The 17,604-nt window shown below is 36.5% G+C and overlaps 1 protein-coding gene across 1 annotated transcript in view; it reads right to left on the reverse strand.

Annotated features, from left to right (window-relative positions):
* Positions 1-17,604, reverse strand: part of ENPP3 (ectonucleotide pyrophosphatase/phosphodiesterase 3) — a 64,407-nt gene that overhangs the window by 33,175 nt on the left and 13,628 nt on the right. The window contains exons 6-14 of the mRNA XM_024759074.1: positions 17,122-17,219; positions 12,220-12,299; positions 9,818-9,937; positions 9,142-9,251; positions 7,474-7,539; positions 6,896-6,968; positions 2,499-2,607; positions 1,006-1,134; positions 591-622 (exon numbers count right to left, since the gene is read on the reverse strand). Of these exons, the coding sequence (XP_024614842.1) occupies positions 591-622; positions 1,006-1,134; positions 2,499-2,607; positions 6,896-6,968; positions 7,474-7,539; positions 9,142-9,251; positions 9,818-9,937; positions 12,220-12,299; positions 17,122-17,219 (817 nt within the window). The remainder of the gene's footprint in view (positions 1-590; positions 623-1,005; positions 1,135-2,498; positions 2,608-6,895; positions 6,969-7,473; positions 7,540-9,141; positions 9,252-9,817; positions 9,938-12,219; positions 12,300-17,121; positions 17,220-17,604) is intronic.

Below are 17,604 nucleotides of genomic sequence, written 5' to 3' on the forward strand. Positions count from 1 at the left end.
AGAAGAATATTTTATTAATATTAAATATTTCATTTAATATAATGGTGGTTTTATACATAATATAAAACAAATAAATATTTCATTTAATATTAAAAATATTAAATATTCTAATATTTCGACCGCTTTAAGCTATCTGGAATTTGTCCTGCTTATTTACTTACAACCTGGGATGCAAGAACCAATCAAAAGCAGTTACAATTATACTTAAGGGAGTTGATTTTTCTGACCTGTACAAAAAGATCTATAATATCTGTGCTTCACTATTTTCCAATATTAAATCATACAAAAAATATGAAAAATGATGCTGCCTGAAGCTCACTAGCCCAGCTCCTTTGAATGAAACATCAGCCCATTCAATTCAGGAGTCAGTGCCTCTGATACCCAAACAAATCTCCAATGGTGGTGTCAACTCCAAAATAAAAACAGCTAAGGTAAAACCAACTGACAGGAATTTAAAATAAAGTTGATGGAGGTTTAAGAAATAAATTATAAATGGCTTGGACTCGAAAATATAGAATACAGCTTTCTTGAAACTTAGATTAAAGACATCCATTAATTTAAACATATGTATTAGAAGACTGTATACTTACACTGAGGTTCCTAACAATTTCTTCAGAATTAACTGTTTCAAAAGAAAAAGAAGTAAATCACATTACAACTGATACCTGACAACTGCAAAAAAATATAAACAATTCAGGTGAATTTGACACAGACATTTATTAATGACTGTGATCTGGTAAAATCAAGTAAAAAAGTACTTTAAGCAAAGAACTATTTTAGCATTTAAGAATGGAGTATATTTTAACTTAACAATATTAGACATTACCATAGACTTTAATGACAGACTGTAATTAAACATGGGATTTTCTCATTTGCTTCTGTGTGGTCTTCCCAAGAGGTGAGAAGAGGGGGCCTGGTAATCCCCGCATCCTCAGAATCAGGAGGCTATGGTTATTTGCTTTCAGTATTACCTTTATTTTTTTATGTGGTCATCTTCATACTTACAAGTAAAAAAATCATGAGGTATATTCAGAGTCCTGATGCGGGGGGCAGGTCCTTCATACATGTAGAAGTTTATTTGGGAAAAATAATTAGTCATATATTCTACTTTGTCACAATAAGTCTGATCCATTCCTGAATTAAAAAAAAAATTATTCACTGAATGTATAAGATGGTAACAATCGGTTGTCTTTGATCAGATCAAATAGGAGATATTTTATGTTACAGATCTCAAACCAAGTTTGACTGAGAACCTTTACAATTTACCCAATTATTTTATTCTAATTAGCAGGCCTTGAAAATCCTGGCAGTGGAAGACAAGGATCATGTTTATAAGAGAAGAACAGATAGGAATTATAAACAGATCATCTGTTCAATGTAGATCTGTTAAAGTAATTTTGAAGAAGAAAGTTCTCTGTAGGAAGCTAATTAAATCTTTATAACATCTGATTTTACATAAAGCAACATGATATATTTTTAAATCAAAAAATAACATGCATTTTTATAAAACAATACATTAAGCAAGAGAACAAAGTCTAGATAATTTTTACTTTTCATAAGTGTATTATTTAAATTTATATAAGAAGCATATGCTTTAAAAAAGAATTGGTAGTTAAACCTTTATTATTTGAAGATTCTTCAGACTCCATCCATATTTTTATTATTTTTACCATTCACTTTATTATTTTTATATTTTATAATTTTTTAACAAAATATACATTAAAATATTTTCTTCTATTTTAAAACAATGGGTCAAAGTATTAGGGAACCATTTTAGAAACTTAAAATAAATGACTATGTCTCACATTATCTTGTTGTAAGATATAAACAATGTCCTGCATACGTGTCCCTTTTCCTCTTCTCACCCCATCTAGATTACCCTGTCTAGAAAAGGTCCACTTCTGCTTTATGTACTTCCTACCACACCACATCAAGGAAAATACTTGGCATTGAGTTAGCACTTAAAAAATATTTGTTGAATGAATGAGTACTTTAAAAGTGAGGTTGCAGAGGGCATGACGCCTGTCTCACTTTTAATATTCAGGTTGACTGAAATGGAGAACTACCCTCAAGCAGAGAAGTGTGGAGTGACAGGACTTTATAGAAGTCTATTCACATGACCAAAAAAATACACAGATCATGGTAAAACTAGCCAATTCAGTAAACTGCAGCCAATCTATATGAATGAATCATTCACTGAAAAGAAGACACTTTTTATGATGACAGCCCAGCCACATCCTTTTTAAGTACTACTAACTCCAAATATATAGAAAATTAAGTGTATGGATAGATTTTTCAGAGTGAATGTTAGAATAATTAAACTAAAAGTATAAATCTTAGTCCTCTATTCATCACAGCCTACTACAAAGCTCATTCTTTGCTCATTTAAGAGCTTCTAGGTCTAGAAATAGACTTAAAAAAATCTCTATTTTTTTTGTATGCTCCCCAAAGCGATAAGATTTAATCAATGATAAAATATGATTTTAAAGAAAGCATACCATGGTCAGCCAAGAGGATTATATTGACACAATTGACTAAGTTTCTCTGCTTTAGGCCTTCCATCAACAATCCAAAAGTGTAATCTACTAACTGTAAGGCTTGAATTACCTAAGGAAAAAAACATTGGAGTTAAGATTATCTTCATGGATTAAGGCTTAATTAACCAAACCATTATCTAATCAAGTAAAAATTAAATAATTTCCTTCTCTGAAATTGTTGGGTTTTGAAATAGGATATCAGAGCCCAGCACCCATACTACATTTACCAAATACCACTTCCCTATAGTTCTATAGACAAAAAAAAAAAAAAAAAAAAAAAATTAAACCATATTCCTTACAAAGGGAAATAGACTACTGGCCAATAAATACCTGAGAAAAAGTATTCAACTTCAACATTATTCAAACATTATTTAACTGCAAAGGTTTTCATGATAATTTCCAGTGCTGGGGAGAAGAGTCCATAGACACTTCTGTAGGAGGCTAAATGGTTACACGTGTTCCAGAGAACAGTGTGACAATGTGTAGCCAGAGAGTTTAAAAGGAGCATACCCTACAACCTAATAATTCTGTTTCTGGGCATTTGTCCAGAAACATACAAGGATATTCATCACATTATTTATTTACAATTTAAATAGAAGAAAAAAATTATACCATATCCTTAAGTAGGTATACTCAATAACCATGAAAAAATATTTAAGCAACCTAAATATCCATCAACAGAGGAATGTATAAAGAAGATGTGGTACATATATACAATGGAATATTACTCAGCCATAAAAAGGAACGAAATTGGGTCATTTGTAGAGACGTGGATGGATCTAGAGACTGTCATACAGAGTGAAGTAAGTCAGAAAGAGAAAAACATATATTGTATATTAACGCATATATGTGGAATCTAGAAAAATGGTACAGATGACCTAATTTGCAAAGCAGAAATAGAGACACAGACGTAGAGAACTAATGTATGGATACCAAGGGGGAAAGGGGGTGGGGATGGGAGGAATTGGGAGACTGGGATTGACATATATACGCTATTGATACTATGTATAAAATAGATAACTAATAAGAACATACTGTATAGCACAGGGAACTCTACTTAATGCACTGTGGTGACCTAAATGGGAAGGAAATCCAAAAAAGAGGGGATAGATGTACATGTATAACTGATTCACTTTGCTGTACAGTAGAAACTAACACAACATTGTAAAGCAATTATACTCCAATAAAAACTAACAAAAAATATTTTTAAAGAACAATGGCATAGGAAGATGATCACAGTACAATGTTAAAGTTAAAAAATTAAAGCCAAACTGTATACACACCCATACATATTGCATAATCCAATTTTGTTTTTAAATATATTCAGCATTTCATAGTAAAGTCACATATATGGAAAACCAAAAGAAAATATATCAAGGTACGGTTAATAGTGATTGTCTCTGAATAATGAGTTGGAGTTCATTTTTATTTTATTGTTTATATTCTTTTGTATTTTTAGACTTTTCTACACTTTATTGATATAGTATATTTAATTGACTTAAGGTTTAAGCGAATAACTTTTAACTAACATAACCTCGTCTTTTTTCAGTGAATAAAAAAATATAATAGCACTTTCCCCACAGGATTGGGAAAAATGTTTAATCTTCTTAGTACTATTATAACAATGATTGCCTTTTGTTTTCTTTTTTGAGAAAGGATTTTACAAGCCAATTACTGTTAAGAGTGTTAGTGCATTATCTCATGAAACCTCTCAGCAAATATTCATGGAAGGTGCTATTGGAATTTCCAGCTATAGAGACCAGGAAACTTGAGGTTTAAAGCAGTTAAGTGACATGCTGCTGATCCCACAGTTACTAAGGGACAGGGCAGGACTTTAACTCAAATCATCTCTATATACTGCTAAATCTATTGTCAACTCCATGACACTTTCCTGACCCTCATTCCCAGGGTGACCACGCACTCTGGTTTGCCAGTGAGAGTCATGGTTTCCACCTGTCATCACAGCATAATTATGTTCCCTTTCACACAGTCCACCTACTCACTCCTCCCGGCTGCACTCAGAGCACTTCCTCCTCTGTCCTCCCCTGGCACCCTGGCATCCCGCTACCTTTGGACTCTCCACAGTTTAGAAATCATCTGTGCCTGTGTCCGTCTCCCCAGGACCATGGGAGCTCCTGCAGGGAAGGGACTGTGCAACCAAACTCATCACCTGCTTCCTAAGCACAGAGATGTTCACAAAGTACACATTCCATAGATGGCACGTTGCACTGAACGTGAAGTGAGTAGATGCCAGCCTCCTAACAATAGCAATAGCAAAGCCATAAAGCCTTCCAGTTTGTGCATCTGTTTGGCCTCTTCTTAAGTTTTAAATGAGGCTTTGTCTTAATCCTTCTAGTTTCACTCTTCACTCTTTCTTTCCTTAGGACATCTCCGCTTCCATGCACCATCTGTATGCTGCCAAATGACCTGATCGCCATCTCCTTTGAGCTTTAAATCCATATTCAGTTGCCTTCTGGACATCTCCATTTGGATGTCACAGGCACCCCAGTCACAACATGATCTTCACCTCCAAGAAGATGCCCTTCAGTGGTCTTATTGGAGAAAACTGCCTGCTTATGCTAGAAACCTGAAAATCACCATTGATTCCCCCACCCCATCACCCATCTCACACCAAGTCATATCAAGTCCATCTCTAAAATGAATCTTAAATATACCTTCTTCCATCCATGATGGTTGCCACTACAACAGTCCAAGTCACTATCATCTCTTTCCTGAAATGTTGTAAAAGCTAACTCATGTCTCCCCACTTTCCCTTGCTCTCTCTAGCCCATTCCTCTTACATGATAAAAGTGATATTTAAATTCACATAGATCTGATCATGTCCTTCCTTGATGAAAATGCCTCAGTGCTTCCCATTGCACGTCTTATGGCCTAGAAGAACTCGCATGGTTTGGCGCTTGCCTACTTCTGTAAGCTTCCTCTTAGCCCTCTCCCCTGGTCCACAGTGCTCCTGACACCAGTGAGAGATAATCCTCATATAGCAATTCAAACAGTACCTGGCACAGAGCAGCACACAATAAGAGTTAGCTGCTATTCTTATTTTTACCATTATCATATTGTCTACTTGTCTAGCTACCTGTCCATTTGTCTGTCCATTTGTTCCTCTAATGTGCTCAGCTCTTCCCTTAATCAGGCCATTTGTGAAATTTTTATCTTTTTTGTTATTCGGAGAACTTTCTAACCATCCCCAACCCAGACTAGGTTAGCCCCTAAAGACCTCTCAGGGCAACCTGATCGTTCCCTTTGCAGCACTTTTCCAAATTACACTTAAAATTTATTTGGGTACTAAACTAGAGCATTGGATAGAAGAAAAAGATATGGCACCTAAAGTCAGCTGTAGGGGTCAGACAAAGGCAGATTAGAGTATCCCCTCTCAGATCATATAAAGCAGGGATAACAATTAAAATGGAAAAGAAGAAATGGTGAATATGCTTTAGATAGTTACTAAGCCATTCACCCTTAGAATAACCTGATTAAGTGTTAGATTCCGTGAGACACTCAAGGGTGGTGTAGGAATATAAAAGAGGACTAATGGGTTCAGAGTGGTCAGACTTGAGCAGGGCTTATATTAGAAATCATTTTGATTTAATGAAAAGGAAGAAGAAGGGCATTTCTGACAAACACCTAAGTCATGCTGCCAGAATGAATATGCTTGCATTGCAACTGGGGAAAACTGTTAAATGAGTTTCCGTGGGGTAAGGAAACGCCATACTCATGGGGACCTTTGCAAATTTATATCATGTCCAAGACAATGCAGCCTTGAGTGGGTTTTAGAAGAGAATCTGCTTTTTTAAAAAAATCATATTTAAGAACTATATTTCTGTAGTAAATACAAAATGGTTTAGATAATGAAGTAACAAGTATTGAAGAGTCTACCTCAATTGTAATGGGGGCCTAGAAGGCAAATAACTCTGCCTGATGCAATAATATATTGTCCATTTATAAGGAACTTCTGATTGGAACTGTGCTTGAATAGACAGCCATATATTCCACGATGGACTTTCAGGTGACATGGCTCGAAATGGGCTACATTAACATGTTAAGTTGACACACGGGATCTAGCCTTGATGTTCTCGTGATGTGAGATAACAATGCTGCATCTAAGTATTCAATAAGTGTTATCAAATTAATCAAGATGTGCTTAATAAGGCAGATATTCTTTTTACACTTTTAACTATTTTGTGGTTATTAAAGCAGATAATCATTTAGACTTTTAACTATTTTTATGTCTTCATGTATATCAAATACACTCGTATTCAGTGGAAATTAAAGAATAACGTTTCACGCTGTGGGTGAAGGCTAGATGATTTTAGGTTTGTTTAAAAAGAAAAACTTACTGCGGCACTGACTGGTCCCTGAGCATGTCCTGCGGAATCAGGTTGTTCCACGTATATGGTATAAAAATCAGGTCTAGGGGTAAAATTGAAACAGAGAAAGACGTTACCCATTTGGAATAAAGGTACAAGTTGGGTGTGGGAGATTTGTAGGTCTGGAACTTTGTGACAGTTTCCTCCTCTTTTTCTCCGGTCTTTCCTTCTCTACAACCAGGCCCAGTGGTTCAGTGGTTCTGCTTGGCTTTGGCAGGGATAGTGGTCTAGCAGGAAGTAAATGAGACCTTCCAGGATGTAAGCACTTGTCTGACTCAGTGCTGAAAATCTCTCTTGTTCTTGCTAAGACCTCTCTTGATGAGCCACAGCCCTCTGTACTTCCTACTTTATGACTTTCTGCTGACTCTTTTCTCTGCCACACTAGTTCTGTCTTTAAATGTCTGGTTTTAAGAATAATTCTTAAAAAATGCCTGTAAAAAGGAAACGCCAAGTTTTTTTCCAAAATGGTAATTTAAACTAAGAAATACTTTCATTTTATGCCCACAAACGTCCCGCTGTGCCAGCACTTCCCTGACACTAGATATTACCGTTCAGCTTTGGGCAGGTCCAGCCACTTTAACAATGTAAAGACCCTTTCTTCATATGTGACACTTCTGAAATGAAAAGTAAAAATAATTTTTAAAAATTAATCATATCAAAATAACTTCATTATATGCCTGCTCAGGAAGGCAGGTTGATATTTTCAGATATTTTGTGTCCATATATTATAAAAGTACTGAAAGGGATTCAGTACTACTCAAAGGGATTCCCGTTTTCAATACCTATATGGAGATACACTCGATGCACTATAAATTCAATGTATATTGTTTTCTTTCCTTCTCATCCATCCTTCCTTCACTGTTCCCCCGATTAAAATAGAAGGCCATTAATTACTATCCATTAGTTCAATTTGTTGATTTTTATTTACTCCATTCATTTATGCATTTATGTGCACTATCTTTTGTCAGACATGATTTGTTCATTTTAAACAGAATTTATCAGTGAGCAAACCAAAGACGACGTCCTTCCTAGAGGTTACATTCTAGTCAAGGAAGACAAACGATAAATAGGCCTAACACATAAATAAATTACAGAGTGTATTGAAAGGTGAAAAATGCTATGGGAAAACAAAAGCAAGACTAGAGCCAGAATAAGGGGCACTGAGAAACTGGAGTGGGAGAATTTGAATTTGAAAGCTTAGTGTGATGAGGCTAAGACAATACTGAGAAGGTAATTTTTGAGCTACAGCCAGAAGGAGGTGAGGGAGTGGGCTGTACAGATACATGGAGTGAGATTGTCTCAGACAGAGGAACAGCCTGTGCAAAGGCCCTACAGCAGAAGCAAGCCTGGTATGTTGGGGTCACTGAAAAGGTCAGTATGGCTCGAGCAGAGTGCCAGAACCCAGGAAAGTAGCTGGAGAGGAGTCTGAGAGGCAGGGGCACAGCAGGGCTCATACCACAAGGGCCTTGTAGGCTTTACTCTTTGCTAAACTGCAAGCCGTTGAAGTTTTTGGTGCACAAGAGTGTCATAATTGGACTTGTTCTTTTAAGTAATTATTCTGGCTAATAAACTGAGAATAGATTATAGGGAACAGAAATAGAAACAGGGAGACGTGTAAAAAGGCAGCTGCAGTAGTGCAGGCAAAAGAGGATGACGGCTCGACCAGAGTGTTAATGCTGGGGGTAATAAAAAGCTCTCAGACTGCATATAATATTTTGAATTAGAGGCACAAGGGTTTGCTGACAGACGGGATGAGGGATGTAAGAGAGAGGAATCAATGTTGACTTCAAGATTGTTTGGCCCAAACAACTGGAAAAATAAAATTACCATCAAGATTAAGACCAAAAAAAAAAAAAAAAAAATTCTAGGGCTTCCCTGGTAGCAACAGTGGTTAAGAATCCGCCTGCCAATGCAGGGGACACGGGTTTGAGCCCTGGTCCGGGACGATCCCGCATGCTGCGGAGCAACTAAGCCCATGTGCCACAACTACTGAAGCCTACGCATCACAACCACCGAAGCCCGCACACCTAGAGTCTGTGTGCCCCAACAAGAGAAGCACTGCAGTGAGAAGCCCGTGCACCGCAACGAAGAGTAGCCTCCCCTCACCGCAACTAGAGAAAGCCCGCGCACAGCAACAAAGACCCAACGCAGCCAAAAAAAAAAAAATTCTAATCATCCCTGCCTAGGCAAGATCACATCTGCAGGTATTTTAGTACCTGTTGTAAATCCTATATATGGAAGGAAAGGTGCCATTTATAGCCACATCTGATCCTGGCCAAAAGTAGGTACCAGCTTTTAAACCCTGATACATAGCTGTCAGCCAGATCTATAAGAAGAGAAAAATTTCAAATAAGTGGAGGTCAAGAGAATAACCAGTTTGAGTAGAAGTGGTGCCATTTATGAGAAACTGAACGGTATTAACAGTTGCAAAATTTATTCAACTATTAAAATGTATTTAAATTATTTAAAATTTGTCTTTGCTGCAGTTTAGAAAAGTAATTATCCAGGCATCTACTTCAAAAATCAAAAAACATAGGACAGTAAGAAAGATCATTTTTCAAATTGGTAAAATTGTACAGTTCTTCTTTCCCTTTTAAAGATTTATAAAACAGAATGAGTAAAAACGTTAACAGATAATCTTTCTGAGTAATTTCCAGGTTGATACGTTTATAATACAACATCCAAGTTTCAACTGAAGACAATTTAACTGAACAACTATACACGTTAAAAAGATTCAAATTATAATTATAAATAGTGGTGAAACACTGTCCCACCCCTAGCCCTTAGAAATTAAAAAGATAATGTAAAACTCAAAGTGGAGAGAGAAGAGAGATCCACTGTCACGTTGGGAAATGAAGGTTACTTTGGAGGCACAAGGAGAATGCTACATACTGGTTGCCCATGCCACCAAACTGGATTATTTTTCTCCTTTGAAGAAAGTGAAAAGTTCTTGTTGAGGTGTACATCATACATTTTATTGTCAATGATGCCATGTGATTCTGGATATAACCCCTAAAATGATAATTTTTTAAAAAGATTTAAGATAAAATAATAAATTAATAAAACATACATTTAAATTGAAATAGCATAAGACCCATAACTCATATTTGAAAAGATGCCATATACCCTTCAATATAAAACCCCTGGATATGAACCCTAATACCAAATATACATACTAGCATTATATATATACTAGTTCCACCGTGGTCTATAGCTGCAAATGAATGACATTAGGCAGATGATTTGGGCTGATGGTTTTAATATAACTCATGTTATTAATAACTGTTTGTTAATTATAGATTCTATATTATAATAATGACTAGCTATTGGTTTTATTGGCAGTAATAGCAAGAAATTTACTACATGGATGCTTTTAAGTATCAGATAGCCTGGCAAATGGGTTAAAATGTGTTACCAGCACTTTAAAAGGAAGCCTGCCAAGTCTCTGTACTTCCTCCCTTCCATCCATCCATCAATCCAGTCATTCCTTCAATTCACATATTTTTATTGAATGCCCATGATACCCTATGCAGTTGTAACTACATTTAGAGAGATTTTTAGGGTCATTATTTCAGAACATTACTATATCTATGAATATGGATACATATGCATATGTAGGAAATTAATAGCACTTATGTATAATCCCTTATTTATATATACATGTATAAGTATTATATATTATGTATGTGTACATATAGTCAATTCTTGCTATTTGCAATAGTTATGCTCTATAAAGTTGCTGCAAACACTGAATTAGTGAATATCGAACCACTGCTCCTAGAGAAAATAAAGGGTTAGGTTCCTGTGAGCCTCTGGTTACAATATTTTTGTCTACTGATCCATATGTAATCTTGTTTTATGTGTGTTTCTGTTTGAAGATCCCTTATTTAATATATATTTTTAGTTCAGTATAACTCATGACTGAACAAAGCTTATCTAACACACATATCTTCTCCATAAGGTACATCACAGACTTCTTGCTCTTAGGAACACTAGAAAGTACTTGAGCATCACACTTGAGGGCCATTGTAAACAGCAAAATATCCAAGAAAAAAACACAAACATGTGAAAAACATGGCACTAAATAGACAGTGGACTTTGAAAACATTTGTTTATAGAATGAGAGCTAAAAACAAGAAGGCAAAGTATTGCCTTGTTAGACCTCAGCTGGAAACATGTGAGCTGGGTAACTCAAATGTTTAGGCGGATCTGCATTTATACATGCACACACACACACGCAAATACACATATATACATATATACATACATATAATTACTTAAGGACTAAAATTTAAATAAGTTGTAATTACTGTTCCATACTAATAAAAGACTAAATGCAATGTAGTAAAGACATAATATCCTTTGGCAATAAAGCCTGAGGCAGAGGACGCCTTAAGATGTATTCTAAATCTATAAATATTAAATAAGTTAATCTTCCTTTGAGTTCATTTCGATCATTTCATGTACGTCTTCTCATACATTGAGGAGAATTCATTTGCTTTACTTGCTTTATCTAAAGAGGTATAGCCAGTTTGGGACTCCCCTGGTGGCGCAGTGGTTAAGAATCCACCTGCCAATGCTGGGGACACGGGTTCGAGCCCTGGTCCCGGAAGATCCCATATGCAGCAGAACAACTAAGCCCATGCTCCACAACTACTGAGCCTGTGCGCCACAACTACTGAAGCCTGTGCGCCTAGAGCCTGTGCTCCACAACAATGAGAAGCCCGCACACGGCAACAAAGAGTGGCCCCTGCTCACTGCAACTAGAGAAAGCCCGTGTGTAACAACAAAGACCCAACGCAGACAAAACTAAATAAATAAATGTTTAAAAATAAATAAATTTATAAAGAGATATAGCCGGTTTGAATTCAATTATGAAACAAGAGACTTTATCAAATTAAATATAATAAAAAAAGACTAGGAAAGAAAGAAATTTCCCACATCAGAGTGGCTGTCCTCATACATAGCCTACCATTCCCAGCAGACCTTCAGATAAATGGAGGTTAATCAACAGATCAGAATAGAGGGTATTTCTCACATCCAAGAGGCTATCCTGGCCTGTCACAGAGGTAAATGAACCTAATGCTGGGACACTCATTCATAGTTAACATCTCACAGCCCTGGACTGACCCCATACTGAGACACTCCTTCCCAGCCTGAATTAGCTGTGACTGCCACCACACATGCTCGTGAAATGTGTGACCTGCGGCTTGGCCAGTTCCGCCTAAGCATGTCTGGTGTGGTCAGTTGCCCTTCCGGGGCCTGTCAGTCTTGCCACTGGGCTAAGCACTTACCGTGACAATGGTGTAATGATTTGGGAAGGTTTTGGTCGGATAGACAGGTCTCAGGTATTTTGAATGAATTCCGCATGTTTCTGCAGCAAAGGATAGTGAGAAATTAAGACGTTGTTTCTTCCTCAGAAGTTGTTTGAATAACTAAAAATCTGAACGTGAAAGTTTCACAGAGAAATAGAAAACTAATTAAGGGGTGAATTAGATGGAAAGAGGTCGAAATTCTGATGCTTAAAATTCCTCCATTCCAAGGAATGACAGTTTTCAGGAGAGGGGTGAGTTAAATCAAGGGTCAGGAAAATTTTTCTATAAAGAACCAGATAATAAATATGTTAGGCTTTGCAAACCCATATGGTCTCTGTTGCAACAGCTCAACTCTGCTATTAAGGCCTCTAAGCATCTACAGACAACATGTAAACAAATGAGCATAGCTGTGTTCTAATAAAACTTTATTTGTAGACATTGAAATTTGAATTTCACATATGTTTTTTGCATGGCACAAAATATTTTTTTCCCCAACCATTTAAGAATGAGAACAATTCTTAGCATTAACAGGCCTTACAAAAACAGGCAGAGTGGGCCAGATTTGGCCTGTAGGCCACAGCTTGCTGACCCCTGAGCTAAATGTACCCTGCTTTACACAGTGCCAGCTTTGTTTGCTTTTGCTGCTCCCCTCTTTCTGACCCAGGTCATTACAACAAGAATTTCTATATAATATCCGCTTCTCAGCTAGTTCTTATACATAAATTATCCAATATAACAAAAGTGAACACGACTATCTAGATAACTGAAAAGGAATTTAACTTGTATAAATGCATAAGCCCATGCCACAAAGCAATGTTACAAGATGAACTAACTTTCCCACTAATTATTTTCACTCAGTACAGTTTCCACCTGATCAGTGGAGTTTCCTGAGATCTCTTTTCCCCAAAGCACGGCATCAAATTTGCTTTCAGTTATTCTGTTGTTTTCGTCTGTGCAATAACTCTGCTCAAGGAGGTCAGAACCACTAAGGCACACTGATATTTCCTCTGCAGCAGTGAAGTATGAGAAGTTTTCCATACCAAAATCCTACCAACTCTAATTCTAAAAGAGAGCTTCACCATTAGAGATGCTATTTAGGTTAAAACAAAAAGTGCAAAGGATTATTGTCCAGAAAGCAACAAACATTGCAACTGGAAATAATGAAGGTTTTCTCAGATAGGCTTGGAACTGGTCTCCTTCCCAGCCTCGAGAACAGTGTTTCCAATAGGATCCAGGAATTTCCTCCTTCAGAAGATTCTTGGATCCAATACCAAGTCTACTAAATAGGACTCTGGTGGGAATGGGAGAGGTTGAAAGGTGGAAGAAAAGGAGCTCAAAAAATCTGCATTTCTAGCAAGCAGACCCCAAGTGGTTCTGATGTACTCGCGTTTGAGGCCTGCTCTAGGACATAACATATAATCAACATTTTTCTTTCTCAGTCAATACCCCCAATAAATAAATCATGTCCTCAATCAGGGAAAGACGCATTTAATATTGTTAAGAAGTCATGTGATAGAAAATAAAATGAGATCTCATCCACTGATAAAAGAATTTAAGTGGGGAAAACAACCATACAATAGAGAGAGATATAAGGTCAGTTTCTGTTTTTATGTCCCTGAAACATGGGTAAATGGGTCAAATTCTTAAATGCCTGAAGGCACAGAGTATAAAATAAAAAACAAAGCTAAGCTACCAGTGATGTAAAAACATGACGCCTTCGTAGTTTTAAACAGGACACATCAGTTGACTATCTACAGATTCAAGCTACCATTTTCGATCACCTGCCTTTGAACCAGAGCTATTATAGAATAACTCATCAAAAGCAAGATCTTCTACCATTGTTTCTTCCAGGTCTTAAGAATCTAAATTATGACTGAACAGAATAATTCTGGAAGGACACACAATAAACCAATAAGAATAGTTGCTTCTACAGAGAAAAATGAGGAAGATCAGGAAAGAGAGTCTGTTGGTTGGTTGGTTGCTTTTTTTGTTTGTTTTTTTACTGTATACCCTTTAATGTCACTTGTCAAAGTTTATCATTTGCATGTTTTACTCCTTAAAAAACATATTTTTAAAAAGAAAGTACCAACCGAAAAAAATTCTGAAAATATAAATGGAATAAATATATATCCATAGTAACTATAAACTATAAGAAATGGAAGACTGAATGGATGAGTAGGTGAAATAGCTGAAGAATGTACAGATGCAGCAAAAGCAGTACTAGGAAAGAAGTTCATAGCAATAAACACCTACATTAAAAAAGAAGAAATTTCACATAAACAACCTAAATTTACACCTTAAGGAGCTAGAAAAAGAACAAACAAAATCAAAAGTTAGTAAAAAAGAAGAAAACAACAAAGATTATAGCAGAAATAAGTGAAATAGAGAATAGAAACACAGTTCCAAAAATCAACAAAATTAAAGTTGGTTTTTTGAAAAGATAAACAAAATTGACAAACCTTTAGCTAGATTAAGGGAAAAAGAGACTCAAATCAATAAAATCAGAAACCAATACCACAGAAATAGAAAGGATTATAAGAGACTGCTAGGAACAATTACACCCCATGAACTGCATAACTTAGAAGAAATGGATAAATTCCTAGAAACATACAACCTTCCAAATCTGAATTATGAAGAAATAGAAAATCTGAACAGACCAAAAACAAGTAATCAAAAACCCCCAAACAAAGAAAAGCCCAAGACAAGATGGCTTCACAGGTTAATTTTACCTAACATTTAAAGAAGAATTAATGTCAATACTTCTCAAACTCTGCCAAAAATTTGAAGAGGCGAGAACACACCCAAACTCATTTCATGAGATCAGCATTACCCTGACACCAAAGCCAGAGAAGGATACTACAATAAAAGAAAATTCCAGGCCAATACCTTCATGAATTTAGATGTAAAAATTCTCAACAAAATACTAGCAAGACAAATTCCACAGCACATTAAAAGGATCATACACCACTTTCAAGTGAGATTTATCCCTGGGATGCAAGGATAGTTACTACTAGTCTTGTCCTATCCCCAGTTTCACATCTAACTTTCCAAGAAATCTGACTTCTAGTTCAAGCTAAATCATTTCTATCTCACCTGACAGTTTGTTGATCCCGGCCCTTCTTTGTCTGCTCGCACCCACGTTAGGACAAGACAACAACCTCATGTTCTCACTAGAGTCCATGACCCCTTAGTAGTCACTGATATAACTCACTGCACTGTGATATTAGTCCATGCTCAGTTTCCAGGCAGCTTGATAAGACACTAGAGATGAGGTTCTAGACTTCCTTAAAGTGATGCCTGCTGTCACATACCTCACCTCAACCCTACCATTCTTGGGAGGTCCTAATCCTAAATCTTTTAACACATCTACTCTTAATTGGACCTCCTAGAAATGAAGAGCCCATTTTGCCTTGGTAGACCTAATTAGTTACGGCTTCACACATTAAAGGATCGAGATGTTGTATAAATGACTTAAAAAATATTTTAAACCTTAGAAAGGAAAGCTCTTAACGGCCCAGTATTTCACTGGTGTCCTTTCCAACTCTCAAAGGGATGAGCAAATAAAATAATTCCACTTCTAAAGGGGTCCAGTTCAGCCTGGCTAGATAAATTCCCTTTTGGACACAGGATTTGATAACCAGACTACCAAGGGAAATGCAGATAAGGAAATAGAAACTGAGAGTTGTTAATGGCTTTTCAGGCTAAAGTAACTCAGCAGTAAGTGACAAATCCTGAATTTGGATCCAGTTCTGTCAGAGACCCAACATCTAAATCTCTTTGCTAAAGATCTGCCTCAGAGAGTGTAGGAAAACCTGAAGAGACAAAGTCCCTTATGCTGTAGGGGAGAAGTAATTGATCTTTCTACAGTCAAGGAATTTTAGTGCTGGGATTAGTAGTAGAAATCATTAGGTCTAATCCTCTCATTTTACAGATGAGGAAACTGAGGCCCAGAAAAGGTGATCACCTTACTCAAAGTCAAAAGCTAGTTTTTAATAATTTGAAAAAAAATAAAAACAGGAAACCAGTAAAATTGTCAGAAATTTTCAGGACCATGGAGGTAAAAGAGGGCCTGGGAGAAGGGGGAAGTAAGATAGGAACTGAAGGGCAGTGAAGACTATGCGCCCTAGAGCCAACCTCTGACACTTCTTAACTTGGTGTCCTCGGGTTCTCCATTCTTCTTTATTATTGACTTTATAAAATTGTGTGAAGTCCAAGTACCCTAACTCAGAAGTACATCATGATAAAGATGCCAATAAAAATAATAATTACAGTAATAACTGAAAATCATCCAATGTACACTATGTCCATGGTCTCACATTATTTCTATGAGGTGGTAAGTGACCATTTTACAGATAAAGAGACTAGGGCCTCAACCGTGGAAGTAAACTTGCCGAAGGTCTCAGAATTAGTAAGTGGTGGAGCCAGGTTCCAGGAACTTTGATTCCAGAACTGGACAGAGATACTGGACTTTTCACTTACTGGAGCCTCGGTATCTGCCGATTCTGTCCAGTCTGCTCAGGCTCCTTCAGGTTCCCATCCTTACTGGTCATATCTACCTTGCTGAGACCCAGAACCCAGGGCTGACAAGTGCCAATTTTGAGAGAGTATCCATGAACAGATTTTCACAGAGCAGAAGTTATATTCAAATATAAAACAAATCAAAATAAACAAACAAAAAGATAAACACGCTGCAGAAGAAGGAAGGAGGAGCCAAGAAGGATGAAAATAGCTGTCGTGTAGTAAACGCATCAAACTCTTGAGAGGACCCAGAACTAAGATAAACCGCTAACATTAAAGGTCAGAAAGAAAAGTGTTAGTTAATCTAGACATTAACTAACTAGGTGTCTATCATCTGCATGTCCCTGATTAGAGGAGACTTACTCAGTTTATTGATATTAGGTATTAGAGAACCCCATGTCTGTAAATATTCAGCTCTAAATCCATCCATGGAAAACAAAATAACTGGTGGCAGGTCAAATCTGAAAATGGAAAATAAGAAATTGTCCATTATTTTGATTTTTTAAAAAAGATACGTTTCTGTACTACTTATAATTCTCTAAATTAGAAAACACTAAGAAAATACAGCCAGAAATATTTCTAAGTCAAGTTTTCCTTTCTCTTTTTAAAAATTATTTCCCTTTACAATCAGTATGTCCAGTACGTTATTAATCCATAGTAAAAATGTACAGTATTTTTAAAAAGGTGTTACATAAATTATCTGGGTCTTTCAACTTGAAGATCTACCACCCTTTGAGTTCTAGAGTTTAAATAATGTTAGCTAACTTTATTTCTGTTTGCTCCTTGGCACTGGCTATCTGTGACACCCAGTTATAACCATACATGAAATTTCTCTAGCCCTGAGTG

Source organism: Neophocaena asiaeorientalis, unplaced genomic scaffold (genome assembly GCF_003031525.2).
Source record: "Neophocaena asiaeorientalis asiaeorientalis breed wild unplaced genomic scaffold, Neophocaena_asiaeorientalis_V1.1 scaffold5, whole genome shotgun sequence".
NCBI lineage: Eukaryota > Metazoa > Chordata > Mammalia > Artiodactyla > Phocoenidae > Neophocaena > Neophocaena asiaeorientalis.